General features: G+C 53.5%; 1 protein-coding gene across 6 annotated transcripts; it reads left to right on the top strand.

Annotated features, from left to right (window-relative positions):
- Positions 1 to 201: 201 nt before the first annotated feature.
- MGAT3 (beta-1,4-mannosyl-glycoprotein 4-beta-N-acetylglucosaminyltransferase) lies at positions 202 to 24,636 on the top strand. Of its 6 annotated transcripts, XM_072037415.1 has the most exons (3): positions 3,741 to 3,931; positions 10,419 to 10,485; positions 19,509 to 24,636. In XM_072037415.1, exon 3 carries the CDS (start codon positions 19,510 to 19,512, stop codon positions 21,013 to 21,015), a length of 1,506 nt encoding a protein of 501 aa, XP_071893516.1. In that variant the 5' UTR covers positions 3,741 to 3,931; positions 10,419 to 10,485; position 19,509; the 3' UTR covers positions 21,016 to 24,636. The 6 variants fall into 6 exon arrangements, with proteins under 6 accessions (XP_027306692.3, XP_071893516.1, XP_027306674.3 ...); XM_027450891.3 differs by lacking the exons at positions 3,741 to 3,931; positions 10,419 to 10,485 and adding an exon at positions 202 to 360; XM_027450873.3 differs by lacking the exon at positions 10,419 to 10,485 and having other exon boundaries at positions 3,774 to 3,931.
- Positions 24,637 to 26,051: the final 1,415 nt, after the last annotated feature.

The raw sequence follows: 26,051 nt of genomic DNA, 5'->3' as shown, positions 1-26,051 counted from the left end.
AGGGCTGGCATCCCGAAGGGGGAAACCGAGATGACCTTCGGGTGATTTTCTGCCGAAAGGGCATTAGCGAAAGTTGGGCTCTGCGGCCATTACCCGGGCTCTGTAGCTCAGTGTGAGGGAGTTAACCAAATGTCAAAGTCCTTGCACGCAGGGAGCCCACGAACCACTTATCAGCAATGGCCACATGGTGGAAAAAGATCGCATAACGGCGGCGGAGACGGAAACATTTATGGTTAGTTCCTCTTCGCAAAGGGACACGCGGAGTCACCCACGCCTGTACCAGCAAGGAGCAGCCCCTCGGATGGGCACCAGGCATCCCGAGAAGTGATGGAGAAGCGCCTGCCCTCCTGCCTCTAGCTGGTACGTCCTAGGGGTAGACCCTGCGGGGGTTTTAGCAGCGGGGCTGTGGGATTAAAGCCCAGCGCCCACCCGACACCCTGCCCGGAGGGGCTCGCCCACGCCTCCCACCTTTAGCACTGAAAGAAAACAGGCCCACGGAAATCTGAAAACACAGATGAAAAGGCTTTGCCTTCAAAGCCTTGCACCTGGCCAGGATGGAGCACGGGGCTGGGGGAGGCACAAATATTTGCGGGGCTGACTGCATCGCCGAGGAGCGCGCGCTGCCTTCAGTCGCGAGCGCACGAGTTTCTCGGGTAGCGAACGAGCTGGGCTGGGGCTCAGCTGTGGCTGGGCGGTGTTTTATCTCGCTTAACCCATCGGAATTCATTTGCATGCAGAGGTTTGGATTTTAGACCATTTAAGGTTAACTCATTGCAATATGGTAATTGGCTTCTTCCCCCAGGAGCAGCCGCCGGGGCTTAGGGAGCACGAAGAGCAGAAGTTGCTCTGCGAGTGTGGGGCGAGAGGTTTCTGCCACCTTTGTGGCTGGGCTCGCTGCACCCCCAGGATGTCCCTGCAGAGAGCTCAGCTCCCTTCCCGGCCCCAAACATCGTGCCCAGAGCTCGATCCCTCTCTCCCCAGCAGGAGAGGGGCAGGAGGCGAGCGCACAGGGCACGCTCTGCGTTCTCGCCCTCTTCCCGCTTGCTGGAGAGCTCATCCGAGTCGCTCCGCTGAGAGATCCTCCTCGCTGCCAGGTTTGGTTGGACTTGGCCGGTGGATTCAAACCGTGTTGTGGGCGGCTGATAGACAGGCAGATAGACAACGTGATCGTGAGAGCTTCGTTTCTGTACGAAATGGGGCTAAAAATGACTCCTCATCCCGAGGGAGCTTGTCCAGCATGTCTCAGTCTGAAGTATGCAAAGCAGAGAGAAAACACTACAGAGGCAGCAAGGGGTAGGTTGCTAATTCAAGACCCACAGTCAAATTTCTCCCCTACCACAGACTCTCCGATTGGCCTCCAGCAAATCATATAATTTTTCTAATCCTCAGTTCCTTTTATGTAAAACAGAGCCAAAGGTTTGGGGTTTTTACCTTTTGGAGGTGGTAGGATGGCTACGTAAATTAAAAATGTTGAGGCGCTTGGATGCTACATCTAAGCCTACAGCCTCGGTCTGCTGCTGCCATCAAAGCACCCAAGATCATTAAAATAAAAAAAAAAATAAATAATAAAAAATATGACTTCTGCAGTCTGGGTCCACAACCCCAGACCCACGTGGGTTTGGAAAGAAGATGCTGCTGGTGGTGGTGTTTCAGCCCACGCTGCACCACTTCTGCCTTGCTCTGGTCCAGGGTAAGAGTAGCAAACCCTTGTCCTTCCCCACACCAAGGCTGAAAGGCATGGATAAAATCCCCACCGCCACAAATCCATGTAAGGGAGGTGCAGATGCCCCGGGGAGGCTGAGGGACCTGGCTGTGCAGTGAGGAGCGCTCGGTGTGGCAAACACTGTTTGTCACAGGACAGGGGAGCTGTGGTATTGCAGCTGCCTCTCTGCGCAGGGATGCTATTCTGGCTCCCATTTGTGGTCTGATGTTCCTGAATATTTGCAGTGGCTGGGTTAACCCTTTAGCTTTCTTTCTGTTTAACATGGAAAAAGTAGTGGCTGTCTTCAAACTGCTCAGGGAATAATACCTGAAGCAAGGGATAACTAAGGAGGTCTGAAATTGTAATGCTTTCTTCCCATCAGTGTCAACCTCCCCCTCTGTGATGGGCGTTTGCTGGCTGGGGGAGAGGAATCGGAGATTGCTGCCCATCCCTAACGGGATTTGTGCTCCCCGAGCTGAAATCACCCACGCAAGCAAGGCTAACGCCATCGCTTGCCAGCCCTCCCCCCAAAAAAAGCTGTCATGGACCCAATGCAAATTGAATTGTGGCTGCCAAATTCCCCTGGGGTTGCGGGAGCTGAGGGCTCCCTCCAAGCCCAGCTTTCTGCTGTCCTGGAGAGCATCCTCCCACGGATGAGAGACCTCATCCCAGTCCCGGAGATGGGGATGTTGTCGTCTTTGAGGTGTCTTCCCATCAGCATCCTGGAGGTGGAGCCTTTCAGGGTCCTCAAGGACTGGCATTGGTGTTCTGCCCCCAAATTATCTCTCTTGTATGGTGAGAACTTCACTTGTTGTACCATTGTCTTCCCCCTCTGTCCTCATTCCTGTCCCCCAGTACTTCTGCAATGCTCCTGAGGCACTTTTGAAGCCAGGCCACCTCCGGGTGCCTGCAGCCCTCCTTCCAGCTGAGTTTGGGGAGGGGAAAATCCCCCTTCGCTTCTGCAATCTCTTTGTGCCAGCTCCGAGACCATCTCAACCTTGGCCTTAAAATTAGGATGGCCACTTCTCGGTGCTGGCTGGGAAAGATGGCGAGGACGGGCAGAAGATGGGGCCGTGGGGCCTCTTCTTCCTCAGCAATCTCTTGTGGATCCCTGTTGGGATCCCCCGGGAGCCGCTTCCAGCTGCCAGGCAGCCCAGCTCGCCCATCTGATAACCGGCAGGTTGGAGAGGCGTTGGCACCGCCGCTTTGTTTTTGAGGCGCTGTTTTTCTAAATTTCCAGCAACTCGCGAGGAAGGGTGTTCTCTGGCGCTGCTTCCTTTTGACCTTTCGTTAGCTCCCGGTCGCAGGGGGCAAGGTCCCACGCTCGCCTTTCGGAGGATTCGCAGCCGTCTCGCCCGGCCGGGTTTGTTTTGGTTCTCCTTGCCTTTGTTTCCCTTTCCATGGATCGGCCCGACGAGGAAGAAAGCAGAGAAAAAAAAAAAAAAAAAAAAGTTGAATTAAGACAAGGCAGCTTTTTTTTTTTTTTTTGCTTTTTTTTTTTTTTGCTTTTTTTTTTTTTTTTTGCGGTTCGGGTGCAGGCGCAGGCTCTATTTCTGGCACCGCTGCAAACTTCCTGCACGTCGCCGGGCAAAGCAGCAGCTCGCACATCCCCACTTCTCCTTGCCTCCTGCATTAAAAAAAAAAAGAAAAGAATAAAGGAAAATAATAATAATAATAAAAATAAACAACAACAACAAGGAGGAGCGCTCCTGCCCTCCGCTCGCACCGGGAGGGATGCTGCCGCACCGCCGGCTTGGGCACGGGGGGGGGGGGACCGGCCTGAGGGGCTGCCCCACATCTCGGTGCGGGTCGGGGAAGCCCCCCCTGGGGTGAAAGCCCCCCCTGGGGGTCTCCTTTGTGCGGGGAAGGAGGCGGGGGGCGGCCTGGCCGCTGCCCCGGGGGAGGGGAGCGGGGGGCGGTGGCAGCCCGGGGGGGCGGTCGGGCGCGCCGGGGGAGGAGACAGGCGGGGAGGGCGGCACAAAAGGGGCTGCTGCAGCCCGGCTCGGCTCGGCATCCCCGGCCCCAGCCGTTCCCCACGGTCGGAGGGGAGGAGGTAGAAGGAGGAGGAGGTGGTTCCGAGCCGCTCAGCTCCGTTCCCTCCGAGGAGGAGGAGGAGGAAGGCGGCGGGGGGGCTCCGAGCCATGCCGGGGGGCGGCGGAGGGGCCGGGGGCGAGCGGCAGCCTCGCCCCGCCGGGGGCCCGGCGGGCACCGCCGCTGCGCCGGCCGGGGGTGAGTGAGCGAGGGGCTGGGGGATAAGGGAGGGAGGGAAGGGATAAAAGGGGGGTCGGGGGGCGAGCACCCTCCCCGCTGAAGTTGCCCCCGGGGCTGCGGGACGCCCCCCCCCTTGCTCCCCATTCCCCGCAGCCGCCACCTGCGAGTTGGGGCTGCGGCGTCATCCCCTGCGGGCATTCCCCCCCCCCGCTTTCCTTCTCCTTATTTATTTATATGATCGCGTGTTTTTTATTTATTTATTTATTTATTTTTGCTTTTTTTTTTTTTTTTTTATTTATCCCCTCCCTCCCCATAATCCCAGCATCCCCCGCTAGGGAGCAGCGGCGGCGGTGGGGAGGAGGGAGGCGATGCCGCCGGGTCCCCCCCCCCCTCCCCATGCCCGCAGCTGTGCCGGGGATGGAGGCAGCCCCCAGCCGGGGCACCCGCAGCCCAGGCCCGGCCTGTTTGGCTTGGGGGGGGGTCACACACACAGGCTGGGGCTTTGTGCCAAGCCTGCAGCAAGCGAGGAGTAACAGGAGTGCGTGCGTGGGAGGGAAAACACCCAGACAAATGCAGCGTGCGGGCAGCATCCAGCGGCCCTGCTCCATCTCCACATCTCCCCCTGCTCTGTCTCTACCCCAGACCCACTGCGAGCCCCCCAGGATGAGAGCTGGCTGTGAAAGGATGCGGGCACCCGGTTCCTCCCAGCTCGCGTTGGGTTGTTCATGGGCTGGGAAGAGCTGCGTGTCCCCGCTGGAGTGGCACGGGCTGGCGCAGCTCCGTCCTTGCGAGAGTTTCGCTCCCTGGGCGAGCGTGACAAGGGTGATGGGAAGCACGGCGGCTGCTGCGGCTCGGGACTTGCTCAGACAGCTCCGCGAGGGAGGGAGCGGGATGGAGAGAGGCACCTCTCCGTGCCTCATCCTGGGGTTTTCCTCCGGGGGTTTCCACAGGCTGTGTTTCCACGAGCTTTGCCGGGGAGCCCTGCTCCTTCCCAGCGTCGAAGCTGGGGTCTTGCGCTTCTGCTCCACACCAGGACAGTGCTTGGGCCATGAGAGAAGCCCGCACAGGCAGCTCGGTGTGGGTGCCGAGCACCTCCCCTCCCAGAGAATGGCCCTCCAGTCAACGCCAAATCCCTCCCCGTGAGTGGGAAGTTCAAGCCCGTGAAAACACTCCGTGGCACGGCTGCTAACAAGTACGACTTGAGTCACCAGGAACCCCCCCCCCCCAGCCCTGTGCAAACTGAATTTCAAATTCCCACCTACTCTTGTTCCTGCTTGCCCCATCCCAGCAGGATGTGAGTCAGCGGGGACTTTTCGGGGCCCCCTGCTGAAAGAGCAGCTACCCTGACCTGTAGGTCCCACCCTCAGAAGTGGTGCTCAAGTCCAGCTGGAGCCCGTGACTCGTTAGCCACTTCCAAGTCCTGGTTGCTGCCAGCTCCTCCAAGAAGAGCTGGAATCACACAGGACCTACCATTGCTTGACCCTTGGACTGCAAAGAGCTGTCCTGGAAGGGATGGAAAACCATGGGGCTTCCCACCCTCCAGCACACCTCTGGTTTCCAAAGCTCCCTGAGCACAGCCATAGCACCTGCGCTGTATTTTCAGCCTCAGGAGTAGTGCTGGGAACATCACCCGAGTGAGAAGCAGTCCCGTGAGCTATTCCTGGGGAGCCTATAGCGATATAAAGCAGGCTTTGAACGAAAGCCATCGCCAGCTGCCCAACAGGAGCGAAGCTGGGAGTCCGCCACCGTGTTGTCATCAAAGTCCCGCCTAGATTTATGGCCCTTCTACGCCCTCAGGTGATTTTGCAGCAGTGGTAAGCAATCCACTGCGAGGTATAACATTCCCTCCCCGTGAGGACTCTCAGTTGTACCTGCACGGCTTGTTTATTAATGCTTTGGATACAGCAATTATATCCTTAGGAGAGGGGAGGGGTTTGGATTTGCTGCAGGTGCGCTTTCTTGCCTCGCTCCAAGTGCAGTTGCCCAGCTGCTGCCTCACCCGCCTGCACACCTTGGCTCTGAGGTGCCCGGAGCGTGAGGAGCTTGAACCAGATGGGGTTTGGGGGCTGAGCCACGGTGTCCCTCTGTCCTTCCCCGCAAGTGTCGGTAAGGTTGGGGAGAGAATGAGCTGGCTGCGCGGCACGCCAGGATCGTCTCAGTGAGGTGGTGAAGGAGAGGAGGTGGAAAATAGTGGGTGTATTTGCACTTCAGGAGGTGGCCACGACTGCGATCGTCTATCGAGAGCACTCGTGCCCAACAGGGGACGGGAATAGCTGGTCTGGGGGCTGCTGTGCTGTTGCAGCGGGTGCTGTCGCTGGCGAGCTCGCTTGGGGAACGTCCGTGTGAAGTTTGTGTGCGTGCTTCCCGTGCTCCTGGTGTTTATCCTTCCCCTCCTGTTCCCACGCACAAGTGGTTACACACGGCAGTGACTTCGTGGCCTGCCAGATGGCTGTCACATGCCTATTGCATGTCTTCGAGGGCTGCTTGCGTGACGGGCTCGGGTGGGTGTTCGCTGGGTGCATGCGGGATCGCACACGAGCCCTGCCGGGTGCGCTTACAGGAGAGCGCTCGCCCTTCGGTGGGGTTTATGGCTGCAATAAATTTGGCACGTATAAGCAGCCGCCGGGTGCAGGAGTTGGGAGTTGGTCGGGACAGCAGGTTTGGGTGTTACTGTGCGTGTTCATTGCATGAAGGACACCTTAGCTCAGGCAAGTTCCCTCCCTTGCTTTGTCCTGTCAGTGAGCAGAGATAAGCTCTCTCTCCTGGCGGGGTTGATAGCTGAGTTTTCAGGGTGTTGTGTCTGAGCCTCCTCCTGTTTGGAGAGCAGCATCTTTAAGGTGCACCTGCTATCAAAAAATTGATTTTATTATTTTTTTTCCCCCTCCCCTCGTGCACTGGATTGTGAATGTGGAGGAAGGAAGCAAGGGAATTTGGTGATGGATGGATGGGGCGAGCCAGGCCAGCCTTCATTTCTAAAGGCTGCTTAGGTTTTAGGTGGGGTTACTTGCTCTAAAATGAGCCCTTTGTACATTGTTGGAAGCCGTGACCCAATCAGTGGGACGTAGCTGGAGGAGGTGGTGCTAACGAAGGCTGGTACAGCTGACAATAACTCCGGCAGAGAGGGCGGCGGGGGGGGGCACTGGCTGGCACAAGAGGCCTCTTCACATCGTTAGGTCAACGTAAGGTGCTCGGAAGGGCTGGTTTGAGTTCTCAGCCCTGACTGGAGAGGTAAGAGCGTGTAGCTGGTTGGCACCACCTGCTTTTCCCCACTGTCACCCGTCAGTCATGCAACAAAGCCAGGCCACGCTGCATTTCTCCCGATGACAGGATGGCATCTCGTGGTACTCCACCAAACCTTAACAGCGGGGAACGAAAGGGGAAGGTGTGCACAGTGCGGCGCAGGGGGACGTGGGGTACATCCTAGGAATGCCGAGTGTTTCCACCCGGGATGCTCCTGGGGATGGTGGTGGCACATCTGCAGCGCACGTGTGGGCTGTGCTGTCAGGTCGGTGCTGCAGGCTGGCCGTGAGGAGCCTGAGCCTGGGTTGTGGGCGGCTCTGGGTCAGGTTTTGGGGTGCTTGGACAGTTTGGGGAGCGTGCTGCAGGAGCGGTGCTAGTAGCAGCCTGCACCGCCACTCTGACATGCAGCAAGAGCACCCCGTGCCTGTATCCCTCTGAAATGGACTCTGGCTGCAGCCCTCAGGAAGGCAGAAGCACGATTTCTTCACCTTCCTTTTCTGATCTTTGTCCCCCCTGCAGTGCAAACCCTATCCTTTCCCCAAGCTGCTCCTGAGCACAACAGGTACCTCCAAATGCCTGGATCGGGGTGGATATATTTTTGTGCTCAGAAACTTGCCTGGTGTGGAGCTGACCGGTGAAAGGGAGTGCAGCTCTGAGCTCTCACCAGGCGGGCTGCAGGAAGAAAAAGCACGAAGGGATCTGGCTGCCTTACAAAAAAACAAGGGCTTGTTCTTGAGCCGTGATTTAGGAAGTGATTATTCTCGGCTTGAGGATAGCAGCAGTCACCTGAGCTGCTTGCTGTGGGGGCCTCAGCCTTTCATACCACGATAACACCCCCCTGCAGTTGAATAGGCAGCTTGATGAGCTCGGTTAACATTTCCTGTTTCCCCAGCGAAGGGAGCGCCCGGGCCACTGTCTAAATAGGCTTTTTGCAAAAAAATCCTCCATGGCTGTGGTGTCTGAGCAAACTGAGCTCTGCCAGAAGTCTCTAAAGCAACATCTGCAAGCAGTGGGAGAGGTGGATGTGACCCTGCAGAGAGGGGGAGAGGCAGCGGGGGCAGCTCCTCTCGCTGATGAGCCGGTGCAGTGCCTTTTATTAAAAAGGTTTCCTTCCAAGAGCCTCGAAGCAACCTGTTAAGCTTCTCTTAATTAAGCAAGCCCGTTAGCTGGAGGTAGAGAAGCGTCACTCCCATTTCCCAACCAGGGAAACTGAGGCAAGGAGCAAAGCAGCACAGGCAGGGGCTGAGCACGAGGGCGATGACCCAAGCGTGGCACTTCTTGTCCTCGCTTTGCTGCCGGCCATCTCAGAAATCCTGAGGGATACCCACAGGCTGGGTGCGGGTCCTGAGGGGTTATTGCTAGCTTGCAGTCACTGCTTGCACCCTGCTGTCCTCATCACAGCTATCGCCTCCTTGATCTGCTGCCTAATCTACAATCCCAGCGCCCTGCCATTTTTCCTTGGCGTGCAAATCCTTGCGGATTGGGCCAGGGTCAGCGAGCGTAATCAGACTTTGTCATCCCTGTGAGGGTTTGGGCTCGTATTTGTCCTGGGGTGTTGCCTTGTGTGTGTTTTGCATGCTAGCAAAGCCTCAGCAAGCGGGTTGGAAGCACGTTGAGAGACCTGATGCAAATGAAACCCACCGCATAACGTCTTTGGCAACTGTGAAACCTGTGATCTAAGCGCAGGTATCTGCCGCGCTGACTTTATCTGCGTTAGGATCCCCTGTTTCGACATTCAGATACTGGAACCGCGCTGAGAGCGAGCGCGACAGCGTGGCAAACAGGCAGGGGAGGGAGTCTCTGTCTCCTAGATGCTGAGCCCTTTAAGAGAGAAGGGGAAGGTAAGCCGGAGCCCTGAGATTTTAAGCGGGTTGTGCTGAGGCTGAAGAGAGGGCTATGGCAGCGCTTTCGGTTCCTCCTCTGCCAGAAGGAAGGCTCCTAGCTGGGCGCCAGGGAGAAGCAGGAGGACAGAGGCCCGTGCAGACCGAGCATGTTGGGCACGGACGCATCTCGGAGCCTGCGGGAGCTGGAAGAGGTAGGGGCTTTGGAAGGGCTCGCCCGCGGAGGGGCTGGAGGTGGATGGTGCTGCTCAGGGGGTCCTGAGCTCACAGGGCTGGCTGCGTGGGGTGAATCAGGAGAGCGGTGACCAGCACGTGGTTATCAATGACCCCACTGCTGAGGGGAAACCTCAGCAGCCCTGATTTTTATTTTTTTTATTTTTTTTTTTAGGGAGGCAGCGTCTCCCTTGGGCAAAAAGAGCGGGGCAGAAAAGCGGGGAGGGGATTCCGTCTTTCAGCTCAGCCTTCCCCGCGCGTTATTTGTGCTAGCAAAACTGTCTCCTCCTTGCTGCCTCCGGAGCATGTTCAGTTCCCTTTTCACCTGCCACGGCAGCCCCTCTCTCCTCTCTGCCTTACGTGCAAGCAAGTGGCACCGTGCAGCCTGCCCTGGAGAGGCCACGAGCTGCTGCTTTTCCGCTGGCGCCGTGCGAGGTCTCTGGAGAAGAGGTGGCTCAAAGGAATTGCTGTTTTCCTCCTCGGTGCAGTGTCCCCAAATACCTCCTGTCGTGCTGTTTGGCGCAGGCCTGACCGTAAGCGAGTGGCCGTGGTGTTCTGGTAGATGTGCTGCTGGCACGGAGCCTCCGTGGCCTTGAAATCCCTGTGCAGCAGCAACTTTAGGAGCAAGGGTTGACCACACCTGCGTTCAGCCTGGCCGGGGGGGACGACGGGATTGCTTCTGCATAATTTAGTAGTCTCTTGAATTATTTATAGTGCAGTTGGGCTCTGGAACAGAGCCTTCTTGCTTCCCGTGAGCGCTGGGGGTGGGGGGGGGTAGGGAAGGGGAGTTTGTCAGGCATCCAGGTTCGCTCACTTCGCGATGAGGAAGTGCTGTGGGTTTCCTTTCTGCCCGTGTTTGCCTGCCTTTGCGCAGCCGAACCGCATTGTAGATGTTTCTGCTGAAAACAACAGGAAAAAAAAAATAAAAATGCAGTTTTGGTTTCTGCGCCCTTCAGGTGTGGGGTTCTGCCGAGCATCTCTGTGGCTTCCTGAGTTCAGAGTGCTGCCTCTGCAGCAAGGAGGTGATGTCAAGCTGGAGACGGCGAATCTAGTCCTTGGATTTGGTCCCTGACTCAGTAACAGGGCTGTGCCATGGATCTAGGGCAGGGATCATCAGCACTGCTCTCTGAAATATTCAGAGGCTTGAGAGCTTTTAGTTTTTGAAGGCCCGTGTTGTCCTGCCAAAGTGTTTTTTTTTTTTTTTTTTTAAGCTTTGGCATGACACGGCACATCGGATTTTACAAGAGAACATCAGGACCCGTGGACTTGAAAGACAAGGTGATCGAGCAGCAGCCTGTACAAACAGCCCAGCTGAAATTCCCATCATTTCTCAGTGACTAAACCCTAAAGAGCACCCAGTTGAGGGCAGAGGGCGGTTGGGGTGGCTTTTTTTTTTTTATTTTATTTTTTTACAGGCTCTTGCAGCGGAGGAGCACCACGAAGATGAATTGCTGCACGTACTGCATGTGCTTCATCCCCGTTGGCCCTCTGCCTCGTGGTGGCAGGTCGCTGTGCCGTGCAGATGGGATAATCCTGCTCCTGCTTAAGTGGTCCTGGTGCCTGGGACGTGGCCTTGGGCTGCTCTGCGTTGCGTGTCCTTTCTTCACCACTGACTCTCACGGGGGTTTATACACTAGCTTTTAGTGCCTTCCTCTTCTCCTTCACTTCTGGCCCGGCCGGGCAGCTGATTTTGTCAGAAGCAGAGTTCAAGATAAATGTTTGTGTTATTGAGGACCTGAAAGGGGAGGGAAAGGGAAAGGAACTTGGCCTGTAATCAAGAGGTGGTGGCAGTAAACCGCACGCTCTGTCCTTCCGTTGAGCAGAAATGCTTGGCTTCCCTGTTTTTGTCCACATGCTGTCGGTTTGTGGCTTCTACGTTCGGGAGAAGCCGGACATGTAATCACCAGAGGTCCCTCAGCCAAGCTGTGCTCTCCCACCTGACCGTGGCCTGCAACAAACCCCTTTCTTTCATTACCCGGCTTTACCTCCTGTTGGGGAAGCTGGCAGCTGGTTAAATGCAAAAATTCCTCATCTTTCCCCGAGAAGTAAGGTGATGTTAGGGAAGAAGAGAAGTGGTATCGAGGTCTGTGTGATGCCCAGGGTGACCTGCGCTCAGCTTAATCTGGAGATCAGGGTAGTGCTCTGCCTAGTGAAAGGGGATGTTTGCACAGAAGAAGTAAACATATTGTTGAGACCCAGGCCTGCTGCAGTGCCTGTAAACGAGATCCAGCCATCTGCGGGAGGCAGAAGAGAGATTGATGTGACCCCGAGCTAAGTGCATTAGGAGGCTTTTGATTTCATTCTGGGAAACTGCCCCTTTTCCTGGTGCCATATGCCTGCTACCGACACAGAGCCGCTACCGGAGATTTGATTCGCGTGGGTTTAATCCGAGGGGCTGCGATGCTGCAATCAGGAGGATTACACGAGCAGGGGGCCGTGTCTGCACAACCGGAGCCTGGGGTGCTCTGTGGAGCCCCGTGCCCTCTGCCTGCTCCAGAGGTGGGTGCCTGGGTTGGTTCGCTTCTGCCTTGGGGGAAGGCGTTGGAGAGCTCCCCGCCTATCGGCGCTTTCCTTCCGAAAATAATAACCAAGCGAAGCGGCAGCGGGGGATCCAGGCGGCACTGTGTCGAGGTCTTGCCTAAGTCTTGAAAGAGGAAATGAAGAACAAAGGCAGAAGAGACAAATAAATAAGGGTCTGTTCTTGGTCCAAGAAAAATTCCCAGGGGTGGGTGTAACGTTCTCGGGAAGATGCAACGCTCCCAGGGCTGGGGCTGGGTTTTGTGAAATAAAATGAAAGGGGAAAGAAGGGGGGGGATCAGGGGTGGGAAAGGGAGAGAGAGGCACCTTAGGGAAACCTCTCAGCATGGAGCCAGGTTTCGCTGTCTGTTCCTGGTGAAGAGGGGTTAATGCTTTTTGCATGGGGTTGGCTGGTCACCAGGCATTCAGAGAAGAGGGGGACCCGGGGGCTGCCAAGCAGGACCCCTGTGGCCTGAAAGAAGGGGAGGAGGGGAAGGAGGAGTCTGGGAATGCTCTTCCAAGCTGTAATAGATGGGCTACTGTGGGAAAATGAGCACACTGCCAAACCCCAAGTGGTTGGTGATGGATGGGGGAGGAAAGAGGGCGGGGATGGAGGGCCAGCTCTTCGCTGTGGCCGCCAGGATCTCGCTGCTGCACCATGGCCTCTCTTTATTTATTGTCTTTCTGGGGTTTAATTATTCCCCTCCTCGACCGAACTTGGAGAGCTTTTATCCCGGGGATGCACAAACAACTGCCACCCATTCCAAAATAGCTGGAGGCAACGTGGTTTCTGTCTGGGTCTGTGTGCTTTGCCCGTCGCTGTGGCATCAAGTGCTTCTTGCTTCATTCCTTCCTTAGCTGCCTCTCTCCAGCCTGCAGGAGATCAAAATCGCCCTGCTCTTGTCTGCTCAACCTGCACCTCCCAGTTCCTCGGGCTGTCACCCAGTCCCCGGGAGCTCTCCTGCTTTTCTTTGCTCGCTTGCATGGTCTGGTGCGCGTCTGCTGTGTGCCCTCATCCTCAGTTCCGAGTTTAATCTTGGCTGCTCATTTTGGTGCTGTTCTTAGGATTCTTGACTTGTATCCCGCTTGCTTGACATATGTGGACTGCCTGCCAGGGTCTGCTTTGAAAGCAGTTGTCTGCTGCTTCTTCCAGATCCCTCTTTTGAGATGTTCTTCTTTCCTGATGCTGCCAGGAGACGTTATCAAGCTCACGGCAGTTGAATGGGAGCCTCAGTGGAGGCTTGGTTAGATGAACCGTGCTTAAAAATTGTCCCAATTCTCTAAGCATCTGAGGATGTAACTATATGAGGATGTGACAATGAGAGTTTTGGTGAGAAGTGAACTGCTGAAATCATTTAGGAAGTTTCTGCTGGTCAACTGCTTGTTCCCATCCCTAGGCACTTCTCGAAATTTATTTACTTTTAACTGAGATTGGCTGCTGAGCTGGGCTTACAGTGCAAACTTTGATATGATTGTACTGACATCGGAATGGTAGTGAGCTGTGATGATGGTGAGTGAGGGAAGAGAAGCTATGAAGCCACGGCCCGTGTTTCCACACGCATCACTTGGTCTGTGAAAGCACAATTTTCCTTTATCCTCTGATGAAATGTTTGTTTGTTTGAGGAGGCAGTAAGCAGGGCTGAGGAAGAGTCCTTCCAGGATATCAGGTGTAAGTGAAGGAGAGAAGAGGGTAGAAGTGCTGTTTTTCCTTTAGTGGATAGTTCTTAGCCTAGTGGTGCTAAGGAATTAAGATTGTGGCTTCTGAGAGCATCTGAAGGATCTGGATGTACCGAGGCATCTCGAGAACGATGGGAATCCCTATGGTGGGACTGGCCTTGGATGGGGAGAGAAGATTAGTTACAAGGGAGCCTGGTACAGCTGAAGGACACTAAGAAGAATATTTGTTAGATTCCAGTGGAGTTAGAAATCCAGCTTGAAGGTTCCTTTAGCACGCAGTGCTATACCCTTGTGATGTCCAAGTACTTGGATAAAATTAAATTGTGTCTCATAGGCCATTCTTGGATTTCAGTAGAGTTTTCTAGTCTTCTCTGAGCAGATCTTCTTTTAAACCGGGGGCTGGAGAATTCTATAATTATGCTGCTATTAGTATTATGGTAGTTACAGTAAGAACAATCTGTTCAAGTGGAGGGATTCATAATGGACTCTGAAGGTGTTCAGATGTTGGTTTATTCTGGTGACTTCTGGAAGATCAGTCTTGAGACAGAACGCCATCAACAAAGATCACTTCATTGCCAGGTCCCATCTCTATACTGAAGGTTAAGAGCCATGTACCTATCTTGCCGTGGTTGGGGATGTGGCATCTAAGATAACAAAGTCTTAGCGTCTTGGCCAGCTCTTCAGTGGACTTTCTGAGAACAGTCAAAACACTGGAAGCTCCTGGAAGGTGTGGAATCCAAAGGTATCTTGCCTCTAGGAGGTGAAGAGGTGGGCAGCCATGGTACTTAAAATAAATAAGTAAATAAAAGGCAAAAAAGCTGAGGCATCTCCACTGCATCCGTCTTAGTTTCAGTATTTAGCAGACCGTAGCTTTTGGCTTGTAGCCTTTCATTTTCCTACAGAAGTGCATAGGAAAGGAAACACCTTTTTTTCTCTTTGAGCACAGATGATGCTGGTCAGCTGAGGCATTGCTAGGCCTTGGACACAAACCTGGTGCTTGGACTTGACATGATGTATGCCATGTGTCCCCCTTCAGTGGGAAGGGGAAGGCGATGCTTTGGTTTCTTAGTTGTGCTCTGGCTGGTCGTGCATGGCCTTGTGTAGATTCACCCTTTAGTTGTTTATTTCTTCATCCAGCTTTCTTCCTGGCTTGATGACACCCATTGGTGAGCAGATGGTGTCTCTGGAAGCCAACTAGATGCTATGACCATAACTGATTGAGAGCTGTCACCTTATGTCTCCCCTTGCCTCCTTGTTGAAAGGGAGAGAAGATGCTTAAGACAGAGCCTGGTTCTCCCTTTTCCTGACCTTACTTGAAGGGTAATTGTACTGGATGTCTTGCTCCAGCTGATTGTGCTGGCAGTGAGTCAGTGGCACCTTGTGGTCGATTGCCTCAAAGCTGCAAAGGAAATGCATAGCATGAAGTATTGCTGTTTTGCATTGGTGCTGCGGGCAGTAACTCTTAATGAAGGTGGTGGAAAAAATAATACGTTCCCTTCCTGAACCTTGCTGAAATTTGGATGGAAGTGGATGCGGACCTGCCTGTGTTCTAACCACCTTGTACTGTGACCCTCCCAGAATTTCCTGCTAACATCCTCATTGCTCGCAGTCTCTGAAAATCCTTCACGTGAAAGAAATGCTGAGCACTACCAATGTTCTGGTACATCCTGCTTCTCTCCACTTTCCCTGCTGTTCAGCTTTGTAGGATAACTTTCTCTTCTTATCCTTAAGCACAGTCAAGTTCTGCTGTCCTTGAGCTAATTACATTTAATTTGTAAACAAATAGTAGTTTAAATATTTTTCTTACTTTTGTGGATGTTTGCAGATCAAAAGTAATTAGAGATTCTGGTGTGCTTTGAGATACTGTGACCTTGATGTATGATGTGACTCCTGTGCCCCATGAATGGATGGTAGACCTGTCACTAAAAAGGAAAAAAAGTGAAGGATCTGTTCATGTTTGTCTGTAGCTAGAGCAGAGAGACAGTTTGGCCCTCACTGTGAGGTGGAGGATGGAGATCATGCTGGATTTTATTTTGCTGTGTGATAGTGATTCCGATTTGAATCATTGCATTGTGTTGAAGTGTCTGAGTGATGGGCAAATATGACACTGAGTGGGTCTTTAGGGATAACTCCAGGCAGAGGAGATGGGCATTTCTGTATTGGGGATCAGGAACTAAAAGCTTCTGTTGTGGCTTGTCCTCAAAGCAGCTTTTTCCCCTGTCACTACAGGAGAGGTCCAGAGAGTCTTGAGTCCTGTGCCCTAGCATGCCAGAGGCTGGGGTGTTGTGCATCCAGCGGCCTGTTGCATGGCCTCTTGCCAGTGTCCTCCAGAAGAGAACATTAAGATGGGTGGCTTGCCAGCTCTTAGCTGTGCATATCTTTCTCTCCTGCTCCTTGAAATCAGGATATGACTTCAGGATGGTATAAATTAACAGGTGACTTGATATAATGGCAAAGTAAAACTGTAACAGGTGCCTGGGAATAACTCATGTGCACTACTCTGAGCTATCTTCTTTGAAAGCCGTTCCCCTGCATGGCAGAGACATATCTTCTTCAAGCAAGGAAATATCAAGGGTGGTCCCTTACAAAAAGAAGCTTTCGGCTTCTCTTGCTGAGGCTGAACGTTGCTGAAGTTGTTTATAATTGTATGTTCCCTAAAGAGCTTTGTCTTAAAGGAGCTGACTGTCCATGCTCCTCCTGACTTTTTCTTCTACTTAAACATAAAACCAACAGGGGGGAGAAAAAAAAAAAAAGCTTTAAACCTGACAGCAACTTGATCTCTCTCCCTGAGATCAACTTTACTCTTTTTCTCTCCTCATTCAAAATTGTCATAAGGGAAATCTCTTCTTGCTGTTTTCTGTGTTCCTGGTAACTGATGGCTGCTTTGTGACAGAGCAGCTGGGGTTTCTTATGACAAGCTGAGATGTCTCCCTGACTGGTACCTCCTTTCTCATTTCAGCCACATATAAATGTTCTGGATGGGGAAGGTGGGTAATAACATTTTCCTCCCCTGCTGGCCTTTGTCTCCAATTAGCCACCACTCAAAGACACATCTTTCTCTGCAGTGCTGATCAGAGGACATGGGAAGGGATACGTGACTGATTTTTAGCATCTCAGCCCACCCAAGGGTGGATGAGCTCTCTCTCCACTCCCTGTCAGAGGAATCCCTGGCATGTAGGAATGGAGTGGGTCCTAGGGAAGGGGTTTTGAAGAGGACGCAGCTTCCTTGCTTCCCTCCTTTTAGGAGGGGGATAGGAAGCGGGTTCATGTTCCCGCTCCCTAACAAAGGCAACCGAGCTATGCAAATTGCCTCCTGGGAAATGTCGGCAGCAAAACAGCAGAGGGTACTGCAGGGCCAGCTTGCTTTGGCAGAGCTGCAGGGGAGGGCTGTGCGCACCAGCCCGGCTCTCCGAGACGCAGGCTGCAGTAGCAGGGAGGCAATGCAGCCGAGCACGGGCTGAGTTTTGCTCGTGGGTGAAGAGCTGCAGAGCCGTGAGCTGAGCCTGACAGTGATGTATGCAAATGTCAAGTGAGGAAAACATGCTTTACTTCCTAAAAACGTGCATCCGGCTATGTTGACATGGCACACGGGATCCCAGAAAGCAAAGCAGTTTGTTAAATGCCAGGAGTTAGAACCTCTGTCTGGGATTTCCTGTGGCATGTGGAGCATCGCAGCCATCTGGGAAGAAGATGGAGCCCTGCCGTGTGTGATTCCTTCAGCACTCGTCCTCTGTGCTGGTCCAGCCCAGAGGATGCTGGCTGCCGTGCATTTGTGTGTCCCTTAGGAGCTGGAATGAAGCCAGCACTAGCTGGCAGCCATTGGGATTGCCTTAAGGGAGCAGGCCAGCTCTTCTTGCCTGAGCCTCAGCAACCTGATGTCTTGAGGTAATGCCTCAGAGCAAGCGCAGGACACCCCATCAGACAGAACTGCACTAGTGTACCAGCAAGGGGTGTCTTCTCCTAGCAGCCTCTGCTCACTTCGTCTTTTCAGCTTCTTTCCAAGCCCTCCATGGCAGGGCCACCACAGAGGTGGCCGCCCAGGAGCTGGGCTGTGGTGGGTGCGGGAGGTGGTGGGGGTTTGCTCGGTGGGACCCAGTGAGTAGAGGCACCATTTCTTCTTGGCACCATTTCCTCCTCCTGCCCCAGGCCTGACAAGATGGCTTCCCGGGGTGCACCAAGCCAGGATCCTGCCCTTCACCCACCCTGTGCTGTGTCGAAATCTCTCAGAAGCCATAACGAACATTAAGAAATAGTGAAGCTGTAAGTTCTGTGCTGGCTTCAGGCTTGCAGTCCCCCTTTTCATGCTGAAACAACCCCGTTAACATGGGAGTCCTCGTGCCACTGCCGAAGCACAGGGGGCAGCGCCAGTGAATGGCCTTTTCTCACAAAAAAAAAAAAAGCAACTGTGAAGTATCTAGAAATGCTTGCTGCTGAGCTGAAAGGCATCAATATGGACAACCACTCTATCAAAGTCCATGTTGGAGCCCTCAGTTGGGAGCCCAGATAAGTTTTTCCTTTGGGCAGTTGCCATCTGCCTAATTTATGGCTTTTCACTTCAGCATTAAATTCTCCCCAGGTTAATCAGTAAACGCGCCTTGCCGTGTTTCACTCGCTCCCCTCGTGTGCAGCAGGAGCGGGCCAGGCACTGCTCCCCGCCATTCCCACCCAGGACGCACGTGGGCTGTGGGGAGTCCCAGAGGGGACAAGGGGAGCGCCCTGGCTTAGGGCCGGGTGCTTGGTCTGCCTCTGGGTGCCACGTGGGGTTTATAGGCGACGGCACGGAGTGTGGCGTGCGGACCTTTGGCCTGGGAAAGGAGGTGCTGAGGCGTACGTGTGGGCACAGGACTGTGGTGGGGATCTGCTGTAGAGGAGCACGTCACGTTGAGGAAGAACTGGTGGGTTTCTTGGGTGTGGAGGGAGCTCTGCCTGCCTCCACGTGGGGAGTTTCGTGCTTTTGAGGGGAGAGGCAGCCTCTGCTTCACGTAGGGCATTTAGGTCACCTTGTTCCCCTGCCTGTCTTCGTCCCAGCCTTCCCTAAACAGCGGAATGCAAATGCCTTTCCTTGATCTCCGTGGTGAAGTATTGACTGAGGTTGTGTTTTTTTTCTTTCTTTCGTCATTTTTCTGGATTGTGGTATTCAGTCATTTTTCTGCCTGACAGCAGCTCCATGCTCCCGGCATGGGCTGGAGGAAGGGAGGTGGTAGAGGGAGAGGATGAAGGTTGTATTTTTTTGTTGTTCAAAGGGCTGAGCACCACTGGCTTCGTGCTGGCTTGACATGGATCAGTCATGGCACTGCATTACCAGCAGAGACAGCGAGGTGTTTTTTTATAGCCTCCTTGATCCAGATGCAGAAAACCTCACCATCTGGTCCAAAGAAAATTAAAAGCAAAGGGAGACATCTGGAGACGTAGTGGACTTGAGAAAGAGGGGAGGAGAGTAAAAGCAATAATCTTTTTTCTTTTATTTCTTCCCCTCTCTGTTCCCTATATGGACTCAGCTAGCATTTCCTAGGAACAAGGATTTTTTAGGGTGTGTGTTGTGAGCAAACATTGGAGAGATCTGGGGAGCGTAGGTGTTTTCCTGATCTTGGCAGCCTGGCTAATGATCTTAGTCCCTTAAGACTGCCTCTCTTACGCTGGTTGAGTTTCAACTGCGTTACCCTCTACTCCCTCTCATCCCCCCTGCTCTCTGCTCTCTCTTTATCTTCCCCTGACCTCCTGGTGATCCAAGGCCTGAGGAGGCCTGTGTTTGTTTCTGTCAATGGATGAGGACAAATCAGCCAAGTGTGGTGAGTTCACTAGATTGTGAAGTCTTGTTTTTCTGGATTTCCTGTCTCTCTACCCCACCAGCAGCACCTTTCCTGTCTTTATGAGATTATAAGACTGTAGCTGATCTAGAAGAGATTCGGCTTGGCATAACCCAGCCAAGGCAAGAGGCCCGCTGAAGTTGGCAGAGGGTGGGGGGAGATGTTTTGGATTCAAGTCTTGAAAGATGCATGCTGAATTTGGACTTTCTGGCATCCCCAACCTGTCTTCCTACCAACGATAAACTTTTTGCACCGGGGTAACTACTGACCATGACTTTCCTTTTGGTGGCTTTTCCACAGGATGAAGATGAGACGCCATAAGCTCTTTCTGACTCTCTGCATGGCTGGTCTCTGCCTCATCTCCTTCTTGCACTTCCTGAAGGCCCTTTCCTATGTCACCTTCCCCCGGGACCTGGCTTCACTTAGTCCCAACCTTGTCTCCAGCTTCTTCTGGAACAATGCCCCCGTCACGCCGCAGGTTAGCCCTGAGCCGGGGGGCGCAGAGCTGCTCCGCACACCCCTGTACTCCCACTCGCCCTTGCTGCAGCCCCTGCCTCCCAGCAGAGCCAGCGAAGAGCTACACAAAGCCAACTTTGTGCTGCCGGAAGACACGACGGAGTATTTCGTCCGCACCAAAGCCGGCGGCGTCTGCTTTAAACCAGGCACCAAGGTGTTGGAGAAGCCACCCACGGGAGGGCGGCCGGAGGAGCGAGCGGATGGCGCGGCCTCGGGGCGGCCTGCTCGCAAGCCGCTAAGCTCCCAGACCAAGCGGCGCAAGTGGGTTGAGTGTATGTGCTTGCCGGGCTGGCACGGCCCCAGCTGCGGCGTTCCCACCGTGGTCCAGTACTCCAACCTGCCCACCAAGGACCGCCTGGTGCCGCGGGAGACCCCCCGGCGGGTCATCAACGCCATCAACATCAACCATGAGTTTGACCTGCTGGACGTCCGCTTCCACGAGCTGGGAGACGTGGTGGACGTCTTCGTGGTGTGCGAGTCGAACTTCACGGCCTACGGAGAGCCGCGGCCCCTCAAGTTCCGCGAGATGCTCCTCAACGGCTCCTACGACTACATCCGCCACAAGGTGCTCTACGTCTTCCTGGACCACTTCCCCGCCGGCGGCCGCCAGGACGGCTGGATCGCTGACGATTACCTGCGCACCTTTCTCACCCGGGACGGCGTCTCTCGCCTCCGCAACCTGCGCCCGGACGATGTCTTCATCATCGACGATGCCGATGAGATCCCGGCCCGCGACGGCGTCCTCTTCCTCAAGCTCTACGATGGCTGGACGGAGCCCTTTGCCTTTCACATGCGCAAGTCGCTCTACGGCTTCTTCTGGAAGCAACCAGGCACCTTGGAGGTGGTCTCAGGCTGCACTATGGGGATGCTGCAGGCTGTCTACGCTACTGACGGCATCCGTCTGCGGCGCCGCGAGTACTACACCATGCCTGGCTTTCGGCAGTATGAGAACAGTACAGGACACATCCTGGTGCAGTGGTCGCTGGGCAGCCCCCTCCACTTTGCTGGCTGGCACTGCTCCTGGTGTTTCACCCCGGAGGGGATCTACTTCAAACTGGTGTCAGCCCAGAATGGGGACTTCCCCCGCTGGGGGGACTACGAGGATAAAAGAGACCTCAATTATATACGGGAGCTGATCCGGACTGGTGGGTGGTTTGATGGTACTACGCAGGAGTATCCCCCTGCTGACCCCAAGGAGCACATGTATGCTCCCAAATATCTGCTCAAGAACTACCAGCGATTCCACTACTTGTTGGAGAACCCGTACCGAAAAGCGGAGGGGGCTGGGTGAGACCACTGGGACTCGTGTGGGAAATCAGAACTTTTGCAACAAAGGGAAAGAGTCGGGTGTGTTTTGTCTGTTTCTTTTTTTTTTTTTTTTTTTCGATTCCAGGTGGGGTGTGCCATTTCTCCATGGTCTCTGCTCTCCCTTCCCTTCTTCCCGGGGTAATGCCTGGGGACACAAATTCCTCGGTCAGCTGAAGGGAGGCCTGGGCAGGAGGAGGGGAGAGGTGCAGGACCTAGCCTGACGGTAGCATAAAGACTTCCCTGCGTCTCCTGGACCCTTCCCGCTGGCTGGGGAGAATCTCTCTGCATCCAGCTGGTGGGTTTTCCTCCAGGGGAGGCTGGGAAGGTCTGCTGGGGAGAGAGGGCAGCTGTTCCCATCCATCCTCGTTCGTTGTGGATCGGAGCAAGCACAGATGTGAGTTTGGGCTACTCAGTGAGCGTGTGAGTCAGCAGGCACAGACTGATGTGAGTGGTCACGTGTGTAGATGTGTGTCACAGGCATTTTTCTGGATGAGTGAATGTGCAAAAGCATCTCAATATGCATTTATTTTTTTATATACCTCTCTATTCAAAGTACTTGGGGGGAGGTAAAGCCTTTGCTTCCAAGGTGTTCTCCCCGGTACACAGCCTCCTCCCACAAACTTGATTCGTCTGTCCTGGGCTGCGTCTTGGCCTGATGCTTTACCAGTCCTGGAGCAAGCAGATGGGAAGCAGAGGAGAAAGCTGACCCTTTTTTTTTTTTTTTTTTTAACTCCTTTTTTTCACCCCTGCCCACTCAACGCTGCACTGGCGTGGCCCACAGGAGCTGAAGCATCTTCCCTGCCATATGTGCTTCTTTCGGGGCGGGGATAAGCTGCAGGGGGATTAAATCAGATGGTGGGAGTGTATGTTTACAAGTGCATGGTTTCCTATGTGCATGAGTGCTAACATGCATGGTTTTGGGATGCACGTGGGTGTTTGTTACCAGTATTGGGAGGGAAGGGGGCATAGGCTGGGCTTGGGTGTGTATGTTTTCAGGAAACGCTGAGATCCATAAGCTGTGATCTGTCTTGGCATGGATGACGTTTTGGGGAATGCATAGGAGAGGTTCAGGGAAAGCATCGTCTCCGCATAGCAGTGTGACATGCAGACCTGTGTGCCTCTTCAGCTGCCTCCGTAGCCTGTGGCAGAGCTGCTGTTTACATGTGCTGGCCATCCCTTCTTGCCATGGGGGAAAGGAGAGAGGAAGGGCAAAGCTGAGTCTGCGACGGGTGTCGTGGGGAAGCACAAAGCATGTCAAAGCATGGGACCCACCTGCCTGCTCTTAAGGTGTGAGGGAACTCACGGAGAAAGGGGCCATGGGAAAACTCCCCTTGGGGCCAAAAACCTCTTCTGGGATGATCACGTAATCCAGAGAGCATGTGCAGCCCACGCTTTTCCAGGCTGGGGATGTAGGATGATGTTACTTGCAGCTGGTGGGCCGCTGTCCACACGGAGCTTGCCACCGAGGGCTCTGGCCTGTCGCTGTGTTGGATTTATTCAGCCCATTGAGCAGGCAGGCTGGCGTTTCCACCCTTACCACCCTTCCTTAGCAGATGGCTTGACGTGGTGCCCAGAGCCTGCTCTGTGGTACGAAGAGGGTGAAAAACATGAACGTGCTCTGTTAGCTGTACAGTGGAAATATTGGCTCATCTTCCAAGCAAAGAAGCGAGGGTGGTGTGGAGGAGGAGAGTGTTGTCATAAGGACGAGTGACCCTGACATCAGGACAGCTGTGCAGAAGCAGGAGGGTTTCCATTGCCATTAATTCACTCCATCAGGGCTCTGTTTTCTTGTTGGCCAGCCCCTTGTGCTTAAATCGTGTCGTTGCATCTCTCTCTTCCCTCCTATTCCCTTCTCTAGAGAAGGAAGAGCATGTACAAAAAATCTTGATTCCCTAAGAAGGCTGAGGTTGGAATGGCGAGATGATGAGCATCTTTTTCTGATCAAACTGAGTTCATCTTAGTTCCTTCCCCATCTCGTGTGCCACGATGTCTCTTTAGAAGAGCCGAGGGCCCCTCTTTTTCCATGCTTAAGTCTCATTTCCATCGCTGGGGTAAGGCCCTTGTCTCTTAGCAGCATCAGATGAGGCCACAGCGGCAATATCTGGATCTTCTATTCCCAAAGTACTGCCTGTTCCCCTCCTTCCCCTCTCCTCCACTATTTGTTCCATCGTTCCCCTTCTGGGGGAGGAGGAGGTCCTGCTGGAGCGGGCTGAGAGCAGTGCTGAGGCTCTTCTGTGTGACTCTGGCCCTGTCCACCCCCTGGTCTTTCTTCACTTCCTTATTCTTAGGAAATTAAATTTAAAACAGGCTTCTGTTGTGGAGGGAGGAAGGGACTTTACAGCTGAGATGCATTCTTTTTTTTTTTTTTTTTTCCTCCTCTTTCTCAAGAATTGTTTAAACATTTCTTGATCGAAGGCCAGCCCAGTTACTGTTCCTGTTGTTCCTGCAAACTCTGTGTTTATTCCCCGTGGGGAGTTAAAGTGCTTGGGATTAAAAGTCCTCCGTCGCCTCCCTTGAGGGATGAGGACTGGCGAGCTGACTTTTGCACAGCGATTTCCCGAGGTGGTGGCTTGCCCTCTGCGCAGCTTCGCCTGACCCAGGCACTGAAGTTGGAGAAGGGAAGGACTAAAAAAAATCCCTGCCTCGGAGCTCTTTTTGGTGTCCCCGTGGGCTGGCGGTGTCTTCTCCCCTCCTGAATGCCCCCCGGGCTCTGTCCCTGTCCCCCTGCTCCTGCCAGCAACCTCCGTGGCTGCTGAGCCTCTGCACTGTGAAGCCCCGTGTCTGGAGTCTCTCCTGCTCCTGGTAGCGGTCACTGGAGGTGAAGAGGAGAGTAAAAGCTCGTCCTGCCTGACCTCAAGCCTTGGTGGAAAAAAAAAAAAGGAAAAAAAAAAAGAGGGAAGTGAGGGGTAGAATGGATCCCGAATCCCTCCGTTGTTGTGTTTACCCCACCTACCAAAAAAAAACCACATTTATATCCCTTCTGATTTCTGAGGCACGGGACAAACTTGCTCTTTCTACGGAAAGAGAGGGGGAGCTGGAGGAAAAGGGGTTTCAGGAGGGGCTCGAATCCAGCACCGAGGAAGGAGAGCTGTTTCTGATGCAATACACTGACATTGAAGGCTTCGGGGACTGCAGAAAATGGTTTAAAAAGGGAACTGAAATACTCTGAAACCGAGAATTCAAACCACTGTTGCTTTTTTTTTTTTTCCTTCCTGTGAGGAGGATGATGCCGTGTCATCCTGGAGGTGGCCCAGCAGCACCCCCGAGGCTGGGGTCCACCTGGACCTACTGGTGGTGTTGCCACTGGGGTGGTGGCCCCAGAACACCCTGTTTTGGCAAAAGGACGTGTGGACTTGCCAAAAAAAAAAAAAAAAAAGATAAAAATAAAAAAGAAAGAGCATCTGCAAAGCTCCTTTCCACTCTGTAATTTATAAACAGCAAGTAATAATGAACTTTTTGTAAGGATAAATCAAATGTACATTCTGAAATCATTTTCTCTGTAAATGGTTGGATTTCATTTCACCCTTAAAGGGATGCTTAAAAGGAGGACAAAATAAAAATTAAAAAACAACAAAAAAAAAGGCAAAGTACGAAAGGAAACCAAGGTGTGTGCGTGTGGCAGCTTTTATTTCTGATTGCCTGGCAGAGGAGGGGGGGGGATGCTGGAAAATGGAGCGAGAGAGTTTGCTCCTCGACTTGTGTGCCCAAATCGGACCTATTCTTCTGCAGGCCGGGTGAGTATGAGCACACACAGGGATGCGAGGGGGGGAGCAGCATCTGCACGGCGCTTTTTGGGAGAGCTGGTGGCTGTGGGAGCCAGCATCGCTCACAAATGGTCCCTCACCACCATCTCTTCCCCGTTGCATCCTCTCTTCCAAATCCAGCTGTGGAAATCCTGGCGCCCCAACTGAACCCTCTCTGCTGCGGAGATGTTTCTCTGGCAGCTGGCTTTCTGCACAGTGTGTGAAAGAACGTGACCTCCTTGTTTTAGCTTATTTTTAAACCCACCTAATGTAATTTTGGCTGTTCCCATTATTCCCCATCAAAGCCCGGTCCTGCCCTGAATCCTCCTGAGCACCTGGCCTCAGCGGTATCTCTGGCGAGGGCCATTCACCAGCTCACGTGCAGCCTACAGTACGTCATTTTTGTGTGTTTTTAAGTGCCTTGTGCTTCGGGTTCATTCCTGGTCCCATTCAGAAACAGCACCAATAAACATTACAGGTTATAAGCATTATAGGTTAGTTTCCTTACAATCCTTAGGCTGAGCCCATTCCCTCATCTTTTTCTCTTCCACGGCAGTGTGATGCTTTCGATGTCTCCCTTTTCTGGGAGGCTTTCCATCAAAGTCGAGTTTTGTTGTCCACAGGCACTGCCTTTCTGCTGCTTCTGCCCCCCTCTCTGCGGCACAGAGCCTGAAATGAGCGCGGCACTCAAAATTGACAATTAAAATTTCCTAGGAAGAATTTATAGCGTTCTTACTGATTGCCTTATTTGTGCACTCGAATAGGGCACAATCTAAGAATAGACGATCCCTGAAATGTCTGTGAACTTGCAGTTTTTCAAGAGATAAGTCTGCAAGCCTGGGCCAGCGGCTGTGCAGCGAGACAGTTTAAGAAATGAGGGCTGACTTGGTCAAAGGTTCGCACTCGTCCTCTTCTTGCCTCCAGTACCAAATCTCCTACTGACATTTATATTATTTTAAGAAGCGATGTAAATGACATTCCTCCGGTTTCCTACAAGGTTTTAAAGGAAGGCATTGACAGGAATCAAGACCTTTCTCCCCAGAAAGCACAGGTTTCTGCCACGTGAGCTGGAAGAGCCTCCGTGAGCGAGGCATTAAGTCTTCCATGAACCAGCCCTCGTTTTGCAGGAGCAGTGCTGACAATCGTCTGGGCACGGGGACACGTGGCTCCCCCACAAGCCTTGTACACCCTCCTAGAGAATCATCCCCCTGCATCGCTCAGGACACGTGGAAACGGGGTGGCCCTGGTTATGGACACGCAGCCTTAAGTGCCATAT

Source organism: Anas platyrhynchos, chromosome 1, assembly GCF_047663525.1.
Source record: "Anas platyrhynchos isolate ZD024472 breed Pekin duck chromosome 1, IASCAAS_PekinDuck_T2T, whole genome shotgun sequence".
Classification (NCBI taxonomy): Eukaryota; Metazoa; Chordata; class Aves; order Anseriformes; family Anatidae; genus Anas; species Anas platyrhynchos.
Note: the sequence above shows the minus strand (reverse complement) of the source record. Positions and strands in the feature narration are given on the sequence as shown.

What these genes read in the sequence shown, in the direction of transcription:
- MGAT3 (XM_027450891.3), top strand. Translation starts at nt 19,510, where the DNA reads ATGAAGATGAGACGCCATAAGCTCTTTCTGACTCTCTGCATGGCTGGT.